The sequence below is a fragment of the Marmota flaviventris genome, chromosome X (assembly GCF_047511675.1).
Source record: "Marmota flaviventris isolate mMarFla1 chromosome X, mMarFla1.hap1, whole genome shotgun sequence".
Lineage (NCBI taxonomy): Eukaryota > Metazoa > Chordata > Mammalia > Rodentia > Sciuridae > Marmota > Marmota flaviventris.
The window spans coordinates 45,833,076-45,851,569 of record NC_092518.1 but is presented as its reverse complement, the minus strand read 5'-3'; the positions used below and the strand labels follow the sequence as shown (position 1 = coordinate 45,851,569).

Below are 18,494 nucleotides of genomic sequence, written 5' to 3'. Positions count from 1 at the left end.
CACCCCCCTACCCCCCACCTTCCCCGCCCCCCCACCCCCCACCCACACTGGTTTGGTGAGTGCACATTTTCTTTTTTTAAAGTGATGGCACCCTTTAAGAAAGTGATATGGTGAGAGAGCTAGAGAGTTTTCTAGAATGTTTGAAGAAAACAGCGCCATTTTGAAGCACATGTGTCAAGCTCCCACTCAACGGTTCTTCTCATTACACATTGAGACTGTAGTTTGGAAATTTTGGAACACGTGCGTGGAAATCACTGACCCATATCCGCACTGAACTGAACTGAACTGATAGGGTCAGCGAAGAGAGAGTTCAGAGGGAGGTGGGAAATTGGTAGAAGCCTTATGGAGGAACTACATTGAGGGAGCGAGGATCCGGCTGAGGAAGGAATATGGGGGTGGAAGAGGGTCAACTTCCCAGTTCTGAAACTCAGGTTACTTGGCTTCTTGAAAATAATCACAGAGCTTTCTTCACAGGGTGAAGAATAAACGACACGAAGACCGTGGGAAAGCCTAGCCTGTTGAAGGTGCTCAATGAACTGCAGCTGCTGTGAGTACTCCACCTCCATCCCAGCTGAAGCCCGCCCCCGCCGCCACCTATTACTTTTGCAGTTTGGAGTCACAGAGTTCATCTCTTCTCATAGGAGGAGAAGGATGGGGAGGAGTGTGTATGTGTGTGTGGGGGTGTTGCTTAACTCCCTGTTTGCCCAGAACAGGGGAAAGGCTAGGAAATTTTGGGCCCCACTCAAAATGGAGCCAAGCCCCTGCCTCGCCTAAGATGGCGGCTTCCCCGCCTCTTGGCTCAAGGTCTCCAGCGGCGATTGGGCATCTCTAAGAGAGGAGCGGGTCCAAAGGTAGCTGGGCACCGCCCCCTCTGTCTCAGGGTGGCACCCCGCCCCTGATGACATCACGCGGGAGCCTGCGGCTTGCTATTCCCCGCCTCCTACGCGGTCACCTAGCGAGCCCATCCCTCATAAGATGGCGGTTGGTTTGTCTCCCCACGGTAGCGCCGCCACTCTCAATATGGTAGCTGTTTACCCCATATTTCTCCTCCCCTCTCCGCCTCAACTTCCTCGTTGTTTTGAATAAACTTTATTGACTACTACGAATTGCCTAGCACTGCTGCCGGGCTTCTCCTGGCGACTTTTCGGTCCGTCTTTCTTGGACCAGGCGGCCGGTTCATTTCGTTCCTCCTTGGTTTGCTCGCGGCTTCTGCCGGCCCAGCGACGACGCCACTTGCCCGTTCGCAGGGCAGCCACCAGACTAGGCCCGAGTTGCGGTCTCTAGTAGGCCCGAACGGCGGGGCCGTGGGGAGTGCTGTGGAGAAGGCTGCCCTGAAGCACTGCTGGGCAGCTGGCGCCGCGCGACCCAGCGGGTGGTTCGAAGGGAAGGCGAGCAAGGTTCGCAGCTTTATGGTGACTATCCCAGAATTCGGCGCGCGCCGCTACTGGGGCCGGAACTGCCGGGCGAACCTCCGCTGAGCGAAGCTCCGCGCCGCCTTGGAGCTAACCCGGCCGCCGGCGTGTCTCCGGGACTGAGCTCCGCCGGCGTGAGGACTGCCCTGCAGCTTTGGCCATGAGGCGGTCCACGTAGGATTCCGGACCGAGGACATTCTTGTCAGGTTTGGGGTGTGAAGACGTTCCTGTTAGGGAGGCGTAAAGAGATTCTCGTAAGTTTCGGGGGCTGCGAGGAGGATATTCCTGTCAGTCTCAGGATCTCGGATGAGAGCCCTGGCAATTTGGGGGTGCAGGGGAACCTTCGTCATTTTGAGGGGGCTGCAAGGAATACATGCCAGTTTCCGAGCGGAGGAGAAAGAAAATCGTTGCTTAGTTTTCAGCAGTGTGAGGAAATTCTAGTCAGTCGGGGGGTTTTGAACCGATCCTTTTTAGTTTCAAAGGTGCGATGAGAACCCTGTCATCTTTGAAGTAGGGGATGAGCTGATGAGTTTTTAAAGAGGTTTATTTCTGTTGGGGGTGATGAGACTCCTGACGGGTCCAGGAAGGGATGATATTGAGTGACGGGAAGATCATTTAAACTCCGAGAACGCGACCCCAGAACTGTGATTTGAGTTTGGGCACCTAGTCTTGTCTGCCTTGTTCCCTAAGGCTTTGGGGTGATTTTTGAGTAACCTGAACAGACTTTCAAGGGTCCCTCATTTCTCTGGTTGATCATATTAGGGGAGTGAGAGGAGGGTCTTTGGGTTGTTTCCTGAGGAACCCCCAGCCCCATTCTTTACGCTGTGGTTTGCGTCATAATAAAGGGAGCCGGGAGCCCTGGGAAACGAGAGGCTAGCAAGGACAGGGTTCAGTGAGGGATTAGGAGAGCTTCCTGAAAAGCTTCAGATATTTCCGTGAAACCCGGAAAGAAGTTATCACTCACTCCAGGGCTTAGAAGGTAGGGGATGGGAGACAGGGGATGGGGGGAGACTCAAAGGTGGAGCACGGAACGTTCTTTCTGAGTGAAAGAAATTCTAAAGGCCGGGTGGACTTTCTCTGGTTGCCCCCTACAGCCACACCAGCTGTGTTGCATCCCGGCTGGCGGAGGTAACTCCCTATTTCATAGCTGAGGGTTGGTGCCCCAAGGCGGGTGGGAGGGGGTCGGCGTAGGGGGGACCTGATTCACTCTGTAAAAAGTGTTGTTTGTGCCCAGCTATCGTCCAGAGAGGACGCGTCCTGTTGCCTCCAGCCCCTCCTTGACACCAGGAACCTGGCCCGCCGCAGATCGCTCCAAGGCCCGACGAAGATGGCCTCGGTGCCTGTGTATTGCCTCTGTCGGCTACCTTATGATGTGACCCGCTTTATGATCGAGTGTGACATGTGTCAAGACTGGTTTCATGGCAGGTATGGAGGGCAGGCCAGGTTGGACGGGGTACAGTGGCCAAGTGCATTCATTCACTCTCTCCTTTTCTCAGCTCTGTTTTAGATTCATGCTCAGAAACTGCCCCCCTTTTCTCAGACCCAGGTTTTTCCATCCTCCTTTAAGACCAAGGCTGCCTGACATTGGCCTTTGATTTCCTTTCTTTCTCTGTTTTCCCCTACAATTCTTTTTTGTGTCCTTTTGAAAAAAAAAAAAGATGTGTACATGTGTACAAGTATGTGCATGTATGTGTATGTACATATTTGTGTATATGTGTATGTATGCCTGTGTGTGTGTGTGTCTGTATAATACACACACACCCCTTCCGTTTTAGCTACAAAGAAAGCATCATTTTTGTATTCTGGCAGTTGTGTTTTGCTTTACACACTGGCTTTGGGGGAGGCAGTACTGCATTTTTGAGGTATCTGAATCTGACAAACATACATTTCTTTGCAACTTACTATCAGAGTGGCCTTGGGCAAGTTGCTTTTCCTCTGTGAGCCTTATTGTCTTCACCAATAAAATGTATCAAATACATCCTTCCTGGCTTTAAAGTAATTTGCATGCATTCAATAAATGGAGACAAATGCAATAGTATTTTATTTCTACACTGTCTGCAGAACCATCCTTATAACTAAATTGAATTAAGCAGAAAGGATATTGGGTAAAACAGCAGGAGTAAAACCACTAATGAATTCCCTCCAGTTAAACATGTGTGCACATAAGCACCTGTCACCCAGAATTCCAGAGAGGTTAGTGTGTGGAATAAAACTGTAATATTATCCCATTATTGAGATTTAAATCCCAGCTATGGAAAAATAACCACAAGACGGATATGTACACTGGAATACAATAAAGCAGTATATGTCATTCTCCTTCTGTCATGTAGATTCTAGAACCCTCAGTTGTCAGTAGTTCCTTCCACAGGAGCTGTTTCTCTTATCATGCTCATAATCAAAGTAATGGTATTGACGTTGCCAAAATCCTGCCCTAAGTAGGGGTTACCCCTTGCAGCATATCCAATTCATATTTAACTGATCTTTATTGAATATTTACTATTTATGTATCAGATGCAGAGTTCCATTTACTGCTTCATGTTTATTTAAGAGGGACAGATCTAGAAAGTAAAGTCTTTTCTTTTACTCTGGAAATAAGTGGGGATTAAATGTTTTTCATATCCGGGCATGACAGAGCATGCATGTAATCCCAGTGACTTGTGAGGGTGAGGCAGGAGGATTGCAAGTTTGAGGCTAGCCTCAGCAACTTAGTGAGGCCCTAAGCAACTTAACAAGATCCTATCTCAAAAATAAAAAAAAAATGAAAAAAGTCTGGGGAATGTAGCTCAGTTGTTAAGCACCCCTGGGTTCAATCCCTGATACTAAAAAGAAAAAAAAAATTCTGGGCTGGGGATGTGGCTCAGTGACAGAGCACTTGCCTTCTAGCATGTGTGAGGCACTGGGTTTGATTCTCAGAACCAAATATAAATAAGATAAAGGTCCACTTAAACTAAAAAATATATATATTAAAAAAAAGAAGAAAAAAAGTTCTTTCAGGATTCTTGGTTATCTTTGCTAGTGCTGATAAGTCACTCCTCAGCTTAAAATTATTCTTTCATTCGTTTTCCTGCAGGATAAAATTGAGTCTTCTTTATGTGATAGACAAGACTTGTTTAATCTCATTTCCCACCCCTCCCTACCTGCTCCCTCTGTACTAGAGGCTGAACTCAGGGAAGCTTTACCACTGAGTTAAATTCACAGTCCTTTTTATTTTGAAGCAGGGACTGTTTGAGTTGCTGAGGCTGGCTTTAAACTTGTAATCCTCCTACCTTAGCCTCCTGAGTTGCTGGAGTTGCTAGGGTTAGTGGCTATGCACCACAATGCCTGGCTCCTCCGTGTCCTAGCAAAACTGAACTGTGTACAGTTTTGGGACAGCTTTATACTCCTTTATATATATATGCTATATATGCTATTTCCACTAATGTCCTCCCCTTTATAACTCATAGAATATCTCCTCTGTATAAGGCCTGCTTCCCCTGGGTTCCCACTGAACCTTTTATGCATCCTTATTAAAAATAATTATTTCATATTATAAATATGTTGGGTCCTACTCATTGGCAAGTGCTCCCTGAGAGGAGAGATGCCATCTTTTCATTTTTGGTATCGTCAGAACGTGGTTCATGTAGTAGAGTCTAACATGTAATAGATGCTGAGTATATTTTTGAGTGAAAGAATGAGTCTTCATGAAAAAACTGTTTTTGTTGCTTTTGGCCCTTAGTTTGTATTATACAGGAAGTACGTAGGTTCAGTCCTGGAAAAGGGGCTTCTGCTCACAATATAGAGACCTTATCTCTACACACTGGGAACAGGGAACAGGAATGAATGCTTCCCAAGTGTATACTTGTGCCAGACTCTATACCAGGGCCTTTGCATAAATTATTTAATTTATACCCAGGCGTGAAAGTTAGATTTCTAAACTGTAGCATGTTTACATTTCTTTTTCTTGGCTATATAGGCAAGATATGCTCATTGTAGAAAATACAGAAGAATATAGAAGGAAACAAAAGTCAACTATCCTTCTACAATCTGGCATAATCCACTGTTGAAATTTTTGCTGCAGTAACACTTCGCTTTTGACTTCAAACATAAAAATGTTTTTTTTTTTATAAAATGGGATTGTATTATAAATACCATTTTGTTACCTGTCTTTTATTCTTCCCTAACATAATGTGGGTATTTGCCATGTTATTAAATAGTCATCGAAATTTAGTTTCTGATATTTCATTATATGTATTTGTTACCAGTTACTTGATTATTTCCTTTATGGTTGTATACTGATATTATTTACATTTTTATATTATAAATGTTGTTGAGATGCAAGGAAATTATGGGTATTGTGTGGAAAGATTTTGCATCTTGATATGAGTGCTGATTAAAACAAAAGGAAAAACATTGTGGTGAACATCTTTGAACAATGGACACTTGACATTTATAAGCAGCACCCACTGAAGCCAAATTTACAAATTTACAAAATATGAAGATGGGTTTTATGGTCCAGGCCCCTCTTTAAGAACATTTCAATGGTGAGTTCTGTGTTTCTGTGTATACTCTGATATGAGTTAACTGCTCTAATCTTTTTCCATGAAAGAAACCAATTTTTTTTTAATCTCTTCTGTTTCTTTCTATGGGCTGTCAGAGAACAAGGACGGTAGCTGAGAATCAGGTCTTTGGTGGGTGGCTGCTCTTGCTTACTCAGTGCATTGCTCACTCGCTTTCTCTCTTGCTCTTCCTCATGCGTGCACACACATACCCCAGGCTCACAGTGCTCCATTTAAGTTTATATTTCAACACAACTGAAAGTAACTAAATATTATGAACTTTTCATGGTGGCTTTTAAAATTAAGCCCACAGATTTTAAATCCACAAATGCCTAGAGGTGATGATAGAAATCTGTTCTTATCGCTGATGGATTTCATCAAGTCCAGTTAGGAATTATGGTGTGTAACACAAAGTTACTAACTGGAAAGGTTGTAACAAGGGAGGCAACTGTTCCATTTCAAGGATGGGAGTCTGGAATTTGTGAAAGTTAAAGTGATTTTGTAAGTGTGGATTTGAACTTTGAATTATCTAATTCCAGAGTCCAATTTTTCGAAAGTAGAAAAACTACTCATTCCTCACTTAAGAGACCGGGTTTCATAAAAACACTGATTTGTAGAACAGCACTTCTTAAACTTTAGCATGCATAAGAATCATATGGAAGACTTGTTAAAACACAAGACAGGTAGACCCCAGCTATAGTGTTTCTGATTCAGTAGGTGAACAGAGCCCACCCTCGACAGCTACAGATTTAAAACATTATCCTTCCTTGATTTCTTCTTCTCTAAGGTGTTATAGCTTCTAATATTGGGGGATGGATGAGCTAACATATTATTGTTGTGTACCAGTCACCCTTGTGGGGTTCATCAACTGGGAATTTTATTTTTAATATTTATTTTTAGTTGTAGTTGAACCCAATACCTTTATTTAATTTATTTATTTATTAAAAACTTTTTTATTTTTATTTTTTAGAGAGAGAGAGAGAGAGAGAATTTCAATATTTATTTTTCAGTTTTTGGTGTACACAACATCTTTGTTTGTATGTGGTGCTGAGGATCGAACCCGGGTCACACACATGCCAGGCGAGCGCGCTACCGCTTGAGCCACATCCCCAGCCCCTATTTATTTATTTTTATGTGGTGCTAAGGATCAAACCAGGGCCTTGCATGTGCTAGGTGAGCAATCTACTGCTGAGCCACAACCCCAGTCCTCAACTGGGAATTTGTGCAGAAATGCAAATTATAGGGCTGGGACTGGAACTCAGCAATCTACATTTTTAAAAATATTTATTTAATTTTAGTTGTAGTTGTCAACACCTTTATTTTATTTATTTATTTTTATGTGGTGCTGAGGATTGAACCCAGGGCCTCGAACATGCTAGGCAAGTGTTCTACTGCTGAGCCACAACCCCAGCCCCAGCAATCTACATTTTATTAAACAGATTATTAATTCTGAGACACCCTAACCTTTAAGAATCATTACTGTACACTGATGGATAAAACTAGTTGGCATCCATTAATTAATGTCTGGAGTTTTGACAAAAGCCTCACCTCTTTACAGCTTTTCTGTTTGTAAAAGAAATATTGGTTGATACTTTGCAAGTATTTGGCTGTGGTGTGCATTCTGAACTCTAGAGAAAGGGGCACTGATTTCAGTTCTTGGTTCAAATTCTGACTTGTTGGGGCTAGGGTTGTGGCTCAGTGGTAGAGCACTTGCCTAGCACATATGAAGCACTGGGTTCGATCTTCAGCACCACATTAAAAATAAATAAGTAAAATAAAGGTATTGTGTCCATCTACAACTAATTTTTTTTTAAAATTCTGACAAATTAGAATAAATTTTAAAAATGCACTAAGGAAAAAAAAAAACTCTGACTTGTTACTTTTTTTTTTGGGGGGGGGGGAGGTACCAGGGATTGAACTCAGGGGCACTTAAACACTGAACCACATCTCCAGCCCTTTTTTATATTTTATTTAGAGACAGGGTCTTGCTGAGTTGCTCAGGGCCTTGCTAAGTTGCTGAGACTGGCTTTGAACTCGAGATCCTCCTGCCTGAATCTCCTGAGCTGCTGAGATTACAGGCATGTGTCACCATGCCTGACCTGACCCTGTTACTTATTACAAAAGAATTTCATCTCTTCGTCCTCAGTTTTACTGAGAATGGTTATAAAGATATAAATAAAGTGGTTGTAGCTATTTTTTGTTGAGCACCAACTAATATGCCAATTGTTGTGCTAAACATTTTGCCTAATTATCTTTATTTAATCCTTTTTAACAGTTTTAAAATTAGGAATCTATTTAGTTGTAATAGTTTATATTTTCCAAGGAACTGATACATTTCATCTAAGTTGTCAAATTTATACAGTTATTCATAGTGTTCCCTTATTATCCTTTTAGTATTTGTAGGCTCTGTTTTGATATTTTGTTCCTGTTTATTAAAATTTTGTGTCTTGCTAGGAACCATGGTGCACACTTATAATACCAGTGGCTTGAGAGGCTGAGGCAGTTCAATTTATCCATCTCCATATTTGTAAATTTGGAATTCTTAAAGACTTGCAAGTTCAAGGCCAACCTCAGTGAGGCCCCAAGCAACTTGGTGAAATTCTGTCTCAAAATAAAAATATAAAAAGGGCTAGGGATGTATTTCAGTGGTTAGCACCTCTGGATTCAATCCCTGGTACCAAAAAAATGTCATCTTTTCTTAGAATTGATAACAGATTTGTCAGTTTTATTTTATTTTTCCTGTATTATTTTTATTTTTGATTCACATTCTTTTCAAAGTAGAAGTTTTTTTTTGTTAACTTTCTCTTTTGTCTTTCTGTTTTCAATTTCATTGATTTTCACACTTTATTATTTCTTTCTTCTGCTTGCTTTAGTTGTATTTTGCTCCTCTTTATCTTGTTTCTTGAGGTGGTACCAGGGATAGAAGCCAAGGGTGCTTAACCACTGAACTACCCTCTAGCTCTTTTTATTTTTTCTTTTGGGACAGGGTCTTACTAAGTACCTTAGGGCCTCTTAAATTGCTGATGGCTGGCTTTAAATTTGTAATTCTTCTGCATCAGCCTCCTGAGTCCATTGGGATTACAGATGTGTGCTGCCACACCTGGCTTGTTGGGTGTGATGTCCTGTAAATGTTAATTAACTTACTATTGGTTGGTGGCATTGCTGGATTCTTTATTCTTGCTGATTTTCTATGTAGTTGTTCAGTAAGTTCTGGGGAAGTTGGTAATGGGGATTGAATCCAGGGCCTCATACTTGCTAGACCAGTGCTCTACCACTGAGCCATCCCTAGCCTCCCATTCAGTAAATTTTTGAAAGAGAGGTGTTGAAATGTCCAACTGTAACTGTGGGCTTATCTATTTCTCCTTTCAGTTCTATCATTTATTGCTTTACATATTTTGTATCTTTATTGTTTGATATTTATGTACCTAGAATTTCAGTCTTGGTGTATTGAACCTTTTATCATTAATGTAATGTCTATGTTTCTCATAGTTTTGTTTGTATGCAAGTCTACTTTACCTTATAATATAGATACTCCTGCTTTCTTTTGATTAAGGGTTGCATGATATATACTCTTTCATCCCTACTTTATTCTTTTGAGGTGCTAATGTTTGAACTCAGGGCCTTGTGCATGCTAGAGAAGCACTCTACCACTGATCTACAGTCTCAGTCCTCATCTCTTTACAGTCAGTCTATTTATATACCATATATAAAGTGCATTTCTTGCAGACAATATGTAGTTTGGTATTATTTACTCTGCTAGTCTCTTATAATGGGCATATTTAGTCAATTTATACTTAATACAGTTATTGATGTATTAAGGCTTAAATATGTTATTTAAATTTTTTCTTCTCTCTTCTTTGTGCCTCTGTTTTCCCTTCCCCTTCCTCCCCCACTCTTATTTTGTGGTACTGCCGATTGAACCCAGGGGCACTCTACCACTGAGCTATATCCCCAGACTTTTAAAATTTTTTTTATTTAGAAACAGGTATTCATAAGTTGTCGAGGCTGGCCTGGAATACAGTCCTCCTGCCTTGGCCTCCTGTGTCCCTGGGATTACAGGTGTAACATACTGCACCCAAGTTTATGCCTCTGTTTTCTTTCTTCTGTCTTGTTGATTATTTATATCTTTTTTACAATTCCATTTTGCTTTATCTGTATTGTTTTAAAATGTGTCTTTGTATAGGTTTTTCAATTCTTGCCCTAGATGTTATTTCATACATATATATAATTTACCACAATCAGCTGGTGTTTTTATTTTTCCTGTTTGAGTGTAGAGTAGAAACTTACTTTCTCTTTAAATTCCTTTATATTCCCTTATTTATAATATAACTAGTCTTAAATGTTCTACATACATTGAGAACCACACAATACAGTGCTGTGCTTTTTTTCAGGATTTTGAAACAGTCCACTAAATTGCCCAGGCTGGCCTGGAATTTGCAATTTTCATGCCTCAGCTTCCTGAGTATCTGGGATTACAGGTTATACCACTGTGCCCAGTTTATACCTCTGTTTTCTTTCTACTGCATTTTTGTGAGTTACTTATACCTTTTTTACAATTCCATTTTGCTTTTTTTTTTTTTTGGTACTGGGGATTGAAGTCAGGGGCACTCGACCATTGGAGCCACCTCTCCCAGCCCAATTTTGTATGTTATTTAAGGACAGGGTCTAGCTGAGTTGCTTAACACCTCGCTTTTGCCAAGTCTGGCTTTGAACTCATGGTCCTCCTGCCTCAGCCTCCCAAGCTGCTGGGATTACAGGCTTGTGCAACCCTGCAGGGCTCCATTTTGCTTTATCTACAATGTATCTCTTTGTATATGTTTTTCAGCACTTGCTCTAGATCTCTAGGGATTGAACTCAGGGGTACTTAACCACTGAGCCACATCCTCAGCTCTATTTTTTTTTTTAAATTTAGAGACAGGGTCTTACTGAGTTGCTTAGCACCTTGCTGTTGCTGGGGCTGGCTTTAAACTCAGGATCCTCCTGCGTTCACCTCCTGAGCCTCTGGAGCAGATGCGCCTGGCTAGATGTTATTTTATACATAATATAATTTCCCACAACCTATTCATGTTTACACTTTCCCAGTTTGAGTAAAAACTTATTTCTCATGCTTTGTCAGCAGTAGTGGTACACTCCTGTAGCTCCAGCAATTTGGGAGGCTGAGTCAGGATGATCAAAAGTTCTAGGCCAGCCTCAGTTACATATCCCTAGTCCTTGTCTCAAAAAGGGCTGGGAATTTAGCGTGTTGGTAAAGTGCTCCAGGTTCAATCCCCAGGACCAAAAAATTTTAAAAAAGAAACTCTCTTTAAACCCTTTTACATTCTCTTCTTTTTTCTACACACATTGAAAATCACATCAGACAATGCCATTTTTTTCTTTAGTACTTGGGGACTGATCCCAGGGGTGGTCTTATCACAGAGCTATATCCCCAGCCCTTTTTTTTGAGACAAGGTCACTCTAAGTTGCCCAGACTGGCCTGGAACTTGTCATCCTCATGCCTCTGTTTCCTGAGTAGCTGGGGTTATAGGTTTGTGCCACCACCTCTGGCAAGTGCCATATTTTTTGCTTCTACCATCAAACATAATTTAGAGAACTTGAAAGGAAAATGAAAGTATATTGTATTTCCTTATACTTTTCTCTTTCCCTTGTTCTTTTACTTCCTAATTCCTTCCTTCTAAGATTCCTTCTTGTATCATTTCCTTTCTGTTTAGATAGCTTTATCCCCCCCCCCCTTTTTTTAGGATAGGTCTATTAGCAACAAATACTTTTTGTTTTCTTTCATCTGTCTTGATTTCCGTTGATCTTTTTATTTGATATCAAATTCTGTATTTCCAGTTCTTTCAGCACTTGAAAACTGTTGTGCCTCCATGGTTTCTGATGAGAGTTCCTGTCATTCAAATGGGTGGTGTGCTTTAGGTAATATGCGACTTCTCTCTTATTACTTTCAAGATTTTTCCCTTTTATAATTTTAGGAGTTGATTAAGCCACTGTCTCACTATGGTTTCTTTGTTTTTGTCTTTTGTTATAGTCCTGTAGGTTACTGAGTCTCTGTGCATTTTTTTTCAGTGCTGGGGATCAAATCTAGGGTCTCATATGTGTGAAGCAAGTGCTCTACCATTGAGTTACATATCCCTAGTCCTGTACATTTTTTTCTACTCCACATTTCTTTCCATTTAGATTCTGTCTTCAAGTTTACCGATTATTTCCTCTGTTGTCTTCATTCTGCTGTTGAACCCATCCAGTGAATTTTCTTTAAAATTATTGTATTTTTCATATCTAAAAGTTCCATTTGTTTGTTTGTTTTTTGAAAAAAAAATCTATTTCTTTGCAGAGATTTCCTTTTTTTGGCACTTTCTACTTATTCATTTGTTTCTGGCATGTTTGTAATTGTCCATTTTTTGTAGTGCCTTTAAAATTCTTGTCAGATAATTCCAACATCTGTGTCATCTTAGTGTTGACATCTGTTGATTTTCTTTTCTCATTGAACTTGATTTTCCTTGTTCTTGAAATGGTGAGTGATTATTATAATTATATCCTGGACATTTGGGGCATTATATTATGAGACTCTGGAGCTTATTTAAAACTTCTTTTTTACAACCCTCTTCAGATACTGTACGTTGGTTGCAGGAATGAGGTACAAGTTCATTGCTACCACATGGGGGTGGAAATCCAAATTTCCCACTTTGTCTCTGTTGACACAAACCACTTGGTAGGTGGTTGGATCCTGCTACACCTAGTTGTTGTTCCTTCTTCTCTTTACTTTTCAGATTCTTATTATGTTTGTTTTGTATGTAATGCCGTGGTTTATAGCTGTACTTAGTGGGAGAAGTAGGGAGAAGTGTATCTACTCTATATTGTTTTAGAACCAGAAGGGACCACTTAATTTTTACATTAGCTCTTTGGAGCTACTATTTCCCCCATGAGGTTAAATAACTTGTCCAAAGCTACATAGCCCATTAGCTGTTGCACCACAAATCAAACCTGGATCTCATGGACTCTTGCTATAGGATATAGTATAGTACTCTTCAGTTGTTAGAAATTGTGGAAGATAGGGAAAAATCAGGGTTTAAAAATTTATACATACTCCACATTTTTGTTCCAAGTAAAATCAAGTTAAAGTATATACCATTATTTTTGAAGCAGCAGAAGGATAAGCTGAAGCTTTAGGAATGTGTAACAAAGTAAAGTCCCAGTATTCATATTTAGGGCTTTCTATATGTAATGCATAGGCTGCAGAATTCCTACCCTAGAGAATGTTCTGTAGGATGTGGAGTTAGAAATGTCAAAAGGATAGTTTTTTTTCCCCTGTGGGATTCATAGAGATGTGTCTTGGAGTGATTTAATTTTTAAAAGAAAAATTTAAAGTCATAGATTCACCAGAAACTAAAAAAAAAAAAAAAATATGTGGGGGTGTTCCTGTGTGTCCTTCACCTAGTTTCCCCCATGGTAACATTTTGTGCAACTATAGTACAGTATCAAAACCAGGAAACTCAGATTGGCATAATCTATTAATCCTATTCCAATCTCAACCAGTTTTGCATGCACTCATCTGTGTATGCATATTTAGTTCTACACAATTTTATCATATTTGTAGACTCAGAAGGTAACCACCACAATCAATATACAGAACTGTTCTTTAATCACTGGGGTGTCATAATTTTTGGTTCAACCCACCTGGAATGTTTCTGGTGGTGAACATGTACCAAAGCATGGGTGGTCAGCATCCCTGAGGTGGAGGGTACCATAGAAAATCAGGATACAGTGGAAAATCTGATAGGCATCATGGATGGTCAGGACTAAGTTATAGCAGCTAAATGAGAGTCCATTTTGAAACAGGCCAGTGGCCTGGGAGTCAGTGAAACCTGTCCTATAATCCCAGCTCATCTATTTTCTAGTTCTGTGACTTTGGGCACATTGTTTCACATCTCTGTGCTTCCATTTTATTAGCTTTAAAACATGGGTAATCTTAATTTTATATGGCTGCTGTGAGGTTTAACAAAGTCCAGAAAACATCTATCACAGTCCTTGGCATAGTAGATTCTCAATTTTGCCTGTCACTTGGATGATTCATGCAATAAATATTTATTGAATAGATACAATATATTTGCTAAGGGGTAAGCTAAGAACTATGGAAGACAGAGATAAATAAGACATAGGCTGTGACTTCTAGATAATTTCAGGCTAGGAAATTAGATGGAATGATTCATTTACTCACTATTATTATTATTATTATTATTATTATTATTATTATTATTTTGCGGGGAGGATACTGAGGATTGAACTCAGAGGTACTCAACCACTGAGCCACATCCTCAGCCCTATTTTGTATTTTATTTATAGACAGGGTCTCACTGAGTTACTTAGTGCCTTGCCATTGCTGCGGCTTGCTTTGTCCTAACCTGTGATCTTCCTGCCTCAGCCTCCTGAGCCACTGGGATTACAGGCGTGCACCACAGTGCCTGGCCATTTATTCACTCATTTATGTATTCATTCAATACATAATGCTAGGCATTGTTCTAGACACTGTGTGAATGGATACAGCAATGGATGTGGAACAGGGAACTAACAGCTAAGTATATCTTGTGTCAAGTGATGATAAATGGTATAGATAAGAGTAGGTGAGCAGAAGAGGGATGGCCACCCTCAGGACTGGAGGCCTGGTTATTTTACATAGGGTGATTATGGATAGTTACATATGAGCAGATGCCTGCAGGAAATTGAGAAAAGAAACCATGCTGATAAGTCCAGGAAGAATGTTCCAGGTACAGAAAATAAAAGATTTGAGTGGAGAGCAGGTCTGGCATGTTATCATTTCAGTCACAGGCAAGAGGCCAATCCTATAGGAGCAGAATGAGTGAGGGGAGAGTAGTAGAAGTTGACTTTAAGGGTGGGGATAGGGGTGTAGATCACAAAGGGCAGTGATTCTCCAAGTGTGGTCCCTAGATGAACAGGATCGTCATTACCTGGGAACTGGTTAGGCCAATTCTTACATACTACCTCAGATTTACTGAATCAGAAACTTTGGGGGTCGGGCCCAGGAGCCTGTGGTTTGAGAGCTTTTCAGATGATTCTGATGCATGCTTGAATTTAAGAACCACAGATATAAGCCCTATGGACTGTTGGAAGGTTTTGGATTTTACTCTGGAAGGGATGGGAGCCACAGAAAGGTTTTGAGTAAAGGAGACCTGTGATCTGTGATCTAATTTAGGCTTTGACTTTTGTGAGTACAGACTCAAGATGAGGAGCAAGTGTAGAAGCAGGGAAAATTTGGGGGTTACTGTCAATCATTATTTCCCAAAGTGTGGTTTTTGGACTAACAGTATGGGCATCACTTGGGAACTTGTTAGGAATTCACATTTATAAGACCCACCACAGGGCTGGGGTTGTGGCTCAGCGGTAGAGTGCTCGCCTCGCACATGCGTGACCCTGGGTTCAATCCTCAGTGCCACATAAAAATAAGTGAAATAAAGGTGTTGTGTCCAACTACAACTAAAAAATAAAATATTTTAAAAAAAGTTTTTTAAAAAAACAGACCCACCTCAGACCTGCTGAATCAAAATCTCTAGGGATGGGGCCTGGGAATCTATGTTTTTTTTTTAAGTATTTATTTTTTAGTTTTAGGTGGATATAATATCTTTATTTTATGTGGTGCTGAGGATTGAACCCAGTGCCTCACACATGCTAGGCAAGTACTCTACCACTTGAGCCACAACCCCCTCACCCTGGAATCTATGTTTAAATAACCCCTCCTTGTGTTTCTGATGTTCCTAAAATTTGAGGAAACACTAGTCTGGTTAGACAGTGCTGTCTTAGATCACACTCCATGATGATGAAAAGTAGTTATATTTTTGAATACATATTGATACAGGATTTGCTGGCAGATAAGATTGAGAATTTGAAAGAAAGAAGTCAAGGATGACTGCATTTTGAGGAGTTTTGTTATAAAGGGGAACAAATGCAGCAGTGACTGAGAGGGTTACAAGAGGGTTTTTATTTTTTTTTTTTTGAGAGAGAGAGATAAAGATAACAGCCTATTTTGTGTTCATGTCAGTTCATGTGAAGTTATTCTTTTGTGCACTCAGAATTTAGTGAAGCCTGATATATGGCGGACTAATGTGTCTCAACTGGATAGACAAAGGAGTGCCCTGGAAACTTGTTCAGTGCATCTTGCACCCCTTCAGGTCCTCTGTGTCTGGAGGCCTGGGGAACCACTGATGAGAATGGTAGATGCCTCTGCTTCTGGTTTTACAATTGTGTTTTGTATGGTCAATGTGGTTTTAGGAAACCAGAGATTGACTTGAATTTTTCTGTTATGTTTTGAATGAAGGAAGGTAAAATATATTGCTTTCCCACCTTATTCATGAATGAAGATATACTTTCTAGGGCACAGGAGTAACAGGACCTGACTCCTTGAGTACTTTCAGAGAGCAGAGATTGAGCGGATCAGCCAGACAGGCTCTTGAGCAAACCTTGTAACCTCTCAGTCATCTCCAACCTTCAGCTCCCAGTCAGTTCCGTAATGCTGAAAGAATTGAGTGCCCACTTGTCTGTTCTTGAAGCATTTGGCTCTATTAATGACCCACATTATATTCTAGTTACATGTTTAGTGGTGTATGAAGTCATGAAGACCTGAAATTTTGTCCTGTTCTGCTATTTGCTAGTTTTGTGTATGTGGAGGTGTGTCTGGGGCGGGGGGCGTCAAATATTTTATTGAAGGTAAGTACTGAAGAAGCTGAAAAGGACAGTGAAATCTGATGTCCTTGGCAGGACTGGATTTTTTTCTCGAAGGACTGGATCTTGTCACCAAAAACACTTACTAGTTTTTAAATTTATTTATTTTATTTTTTGGAGGGAGGTACCAGGAATTAAACTCAGGGGCACTGAACCACTGAGCCACATCCCCCAACCCTATTTTGTATTTTATTTAGTGACAGGGTCTCATTGAGTTGCTTAACACCTTGCTTTTGCTGAGGCTGGCTTTGCACTCAACATCCTCCTGCCTCAGCCTCCCAAGCCACTGGGATTACAGAGGTATGCCACCACACCCAGCTATATGTTTTTTAGTTGCCAGCAATTTGCTTAACTGCTTGGACTCATATTGCCCATCTGTTAAATTATGATAATATTGATGGTGATGATAGCTATTATTTATCATGTGTCAGGTACTCTTAAATATGTTATCTATTTTAGCTTATTGAATCCTCATAACAACCCTATAAGGTGAATACTTCAATTTCACAGATTCAAAAACAGGCACAGAAAAAATTATATAATGCCTACTTACAGCTAGTAAGGGGCAAAGGTGAGATTCAAATCCAGACAGTTTGGTTTTCAAGTCTGTATTTTTAACCTCTGTGTTTTATGTCTCTGAATAATTTATTGAATGCCCTGATATTGTGGAGATTGAATATAATAATATATATTAAGTTTATAGCTCAGTTTTTTTCTCAGTTCCTTTTGTGCAGGCTTCAAATTTACTCATTCACTCACTGTCCTGTTACCTTGCTTTATTATTTTAGCACTTAAGAAACTATTCTGGCACCACCTGTTTGTCTCTCCCTCTAGAACATCCACTCCATGAGGGCCGTATCCTGTGTATAATGAATATCTGTTCATTTATGTACTCATTTATTTAATAAATATTTATTGAGTGCCTGTCATGTGCCAGGCTCTGCAGGACATGTTGGGGATAATTCATCTTAATTTCAAGAACTGGACCTATAATAATTCTCCTCTTCACTATGGAAGCCATTGAGAACAAAAGAGTACTGACCATTCTGGGTTTCAGGTGGTAATTATTAAGACAATGCAGCCAGAAATCCAATTTTCTTTTTTTAAAATATTTTTATTAGTTATTGATGGACCTTTTATTTATTTAATTGCTTATATGTGGTGCTGAGAATCGAACTCAGTGCCTCACTGAGAGTGCTAGGCAAGCACTCTACCACTGAGCCACAACTCCAGCCCCCAGAAACCCAATTTTCATCTGTCTTCATGATCTCAGAAGTTACCTAGGTCAGTGAATGTTGAGTAAGACAGCAAAATGGAGAAGGCAAGGACTTTGTTGGTCAGAATATATAGTCTAGTAAATGTAGTAAGGGCAGACAGCAAATAAGTGAGCAGTTGCAGGTCAGCATGGTGAGGACTGAAATAGGGATAGAGTATGTGTGTGTGTGGGGGGGATGCCACAGCAGCAGGGAAGAAGAATGGGAATGGTCCAGGTAGAGGGAGCCATGTGTGATGAAGCCCAGAGATAAGAAAGAACATAATATAGAGTTCAGCTGGCTTTTTGTTTTTAGTTTTCTTTTTTTGAGGTGCTAGGGATAGAATCCAAGGCTTTATCCATGCTGGCAAGTGTTCTACCACTGACATCCCCAGCCTGCTTTTTAGGACAAGGATGGATTCATGTGCATATGATTACTGTAATCACATGAGGCCCCACACCTGAGATTATTGCTCTGACATTGTTCTGAAATTCTTAATAATTTTACTTTTGAATTTGTTTTGTGTGTGGTGAGACAGCGAAGCGTGTGCTAGAAATTTAGAACAT

At 40.5% G+C, this 18,494-nt stretch overlaps 1 protein-coding gene across 2 annotated transcripts in view; it reads left to right on the top strand.

Annotated features, from left to right (window-relative positions):
* Window positions 1–958: 958 nt before the first annotated feature.
* Window positions 959–18,494, top strand: part of Phf8 (PHD finger protein 8) — an 83,276-nt gene continuing 65,740 nt past the window's right edge. The window contains exons 1-2 of one of the 2 annotated variants that reach the window (XM_027950180.2): window positions 959–1,666; window positions 2,647–2,837. In XM_027950180.2, coding sequence (XP_027805981.1) covers window positions 2,740–2,837 — 98 coding nt within the window. In that variant the 5' untranslated portion in view covers window positions 959–1,666; window positions 2,647–2,739. The remainder of the gene's footprint in view (window positions 1,667–2,646; window positions 2,838–18,494) is intronic. The other variant, XM_071606836.1, reaches the window with a different exon arrangement.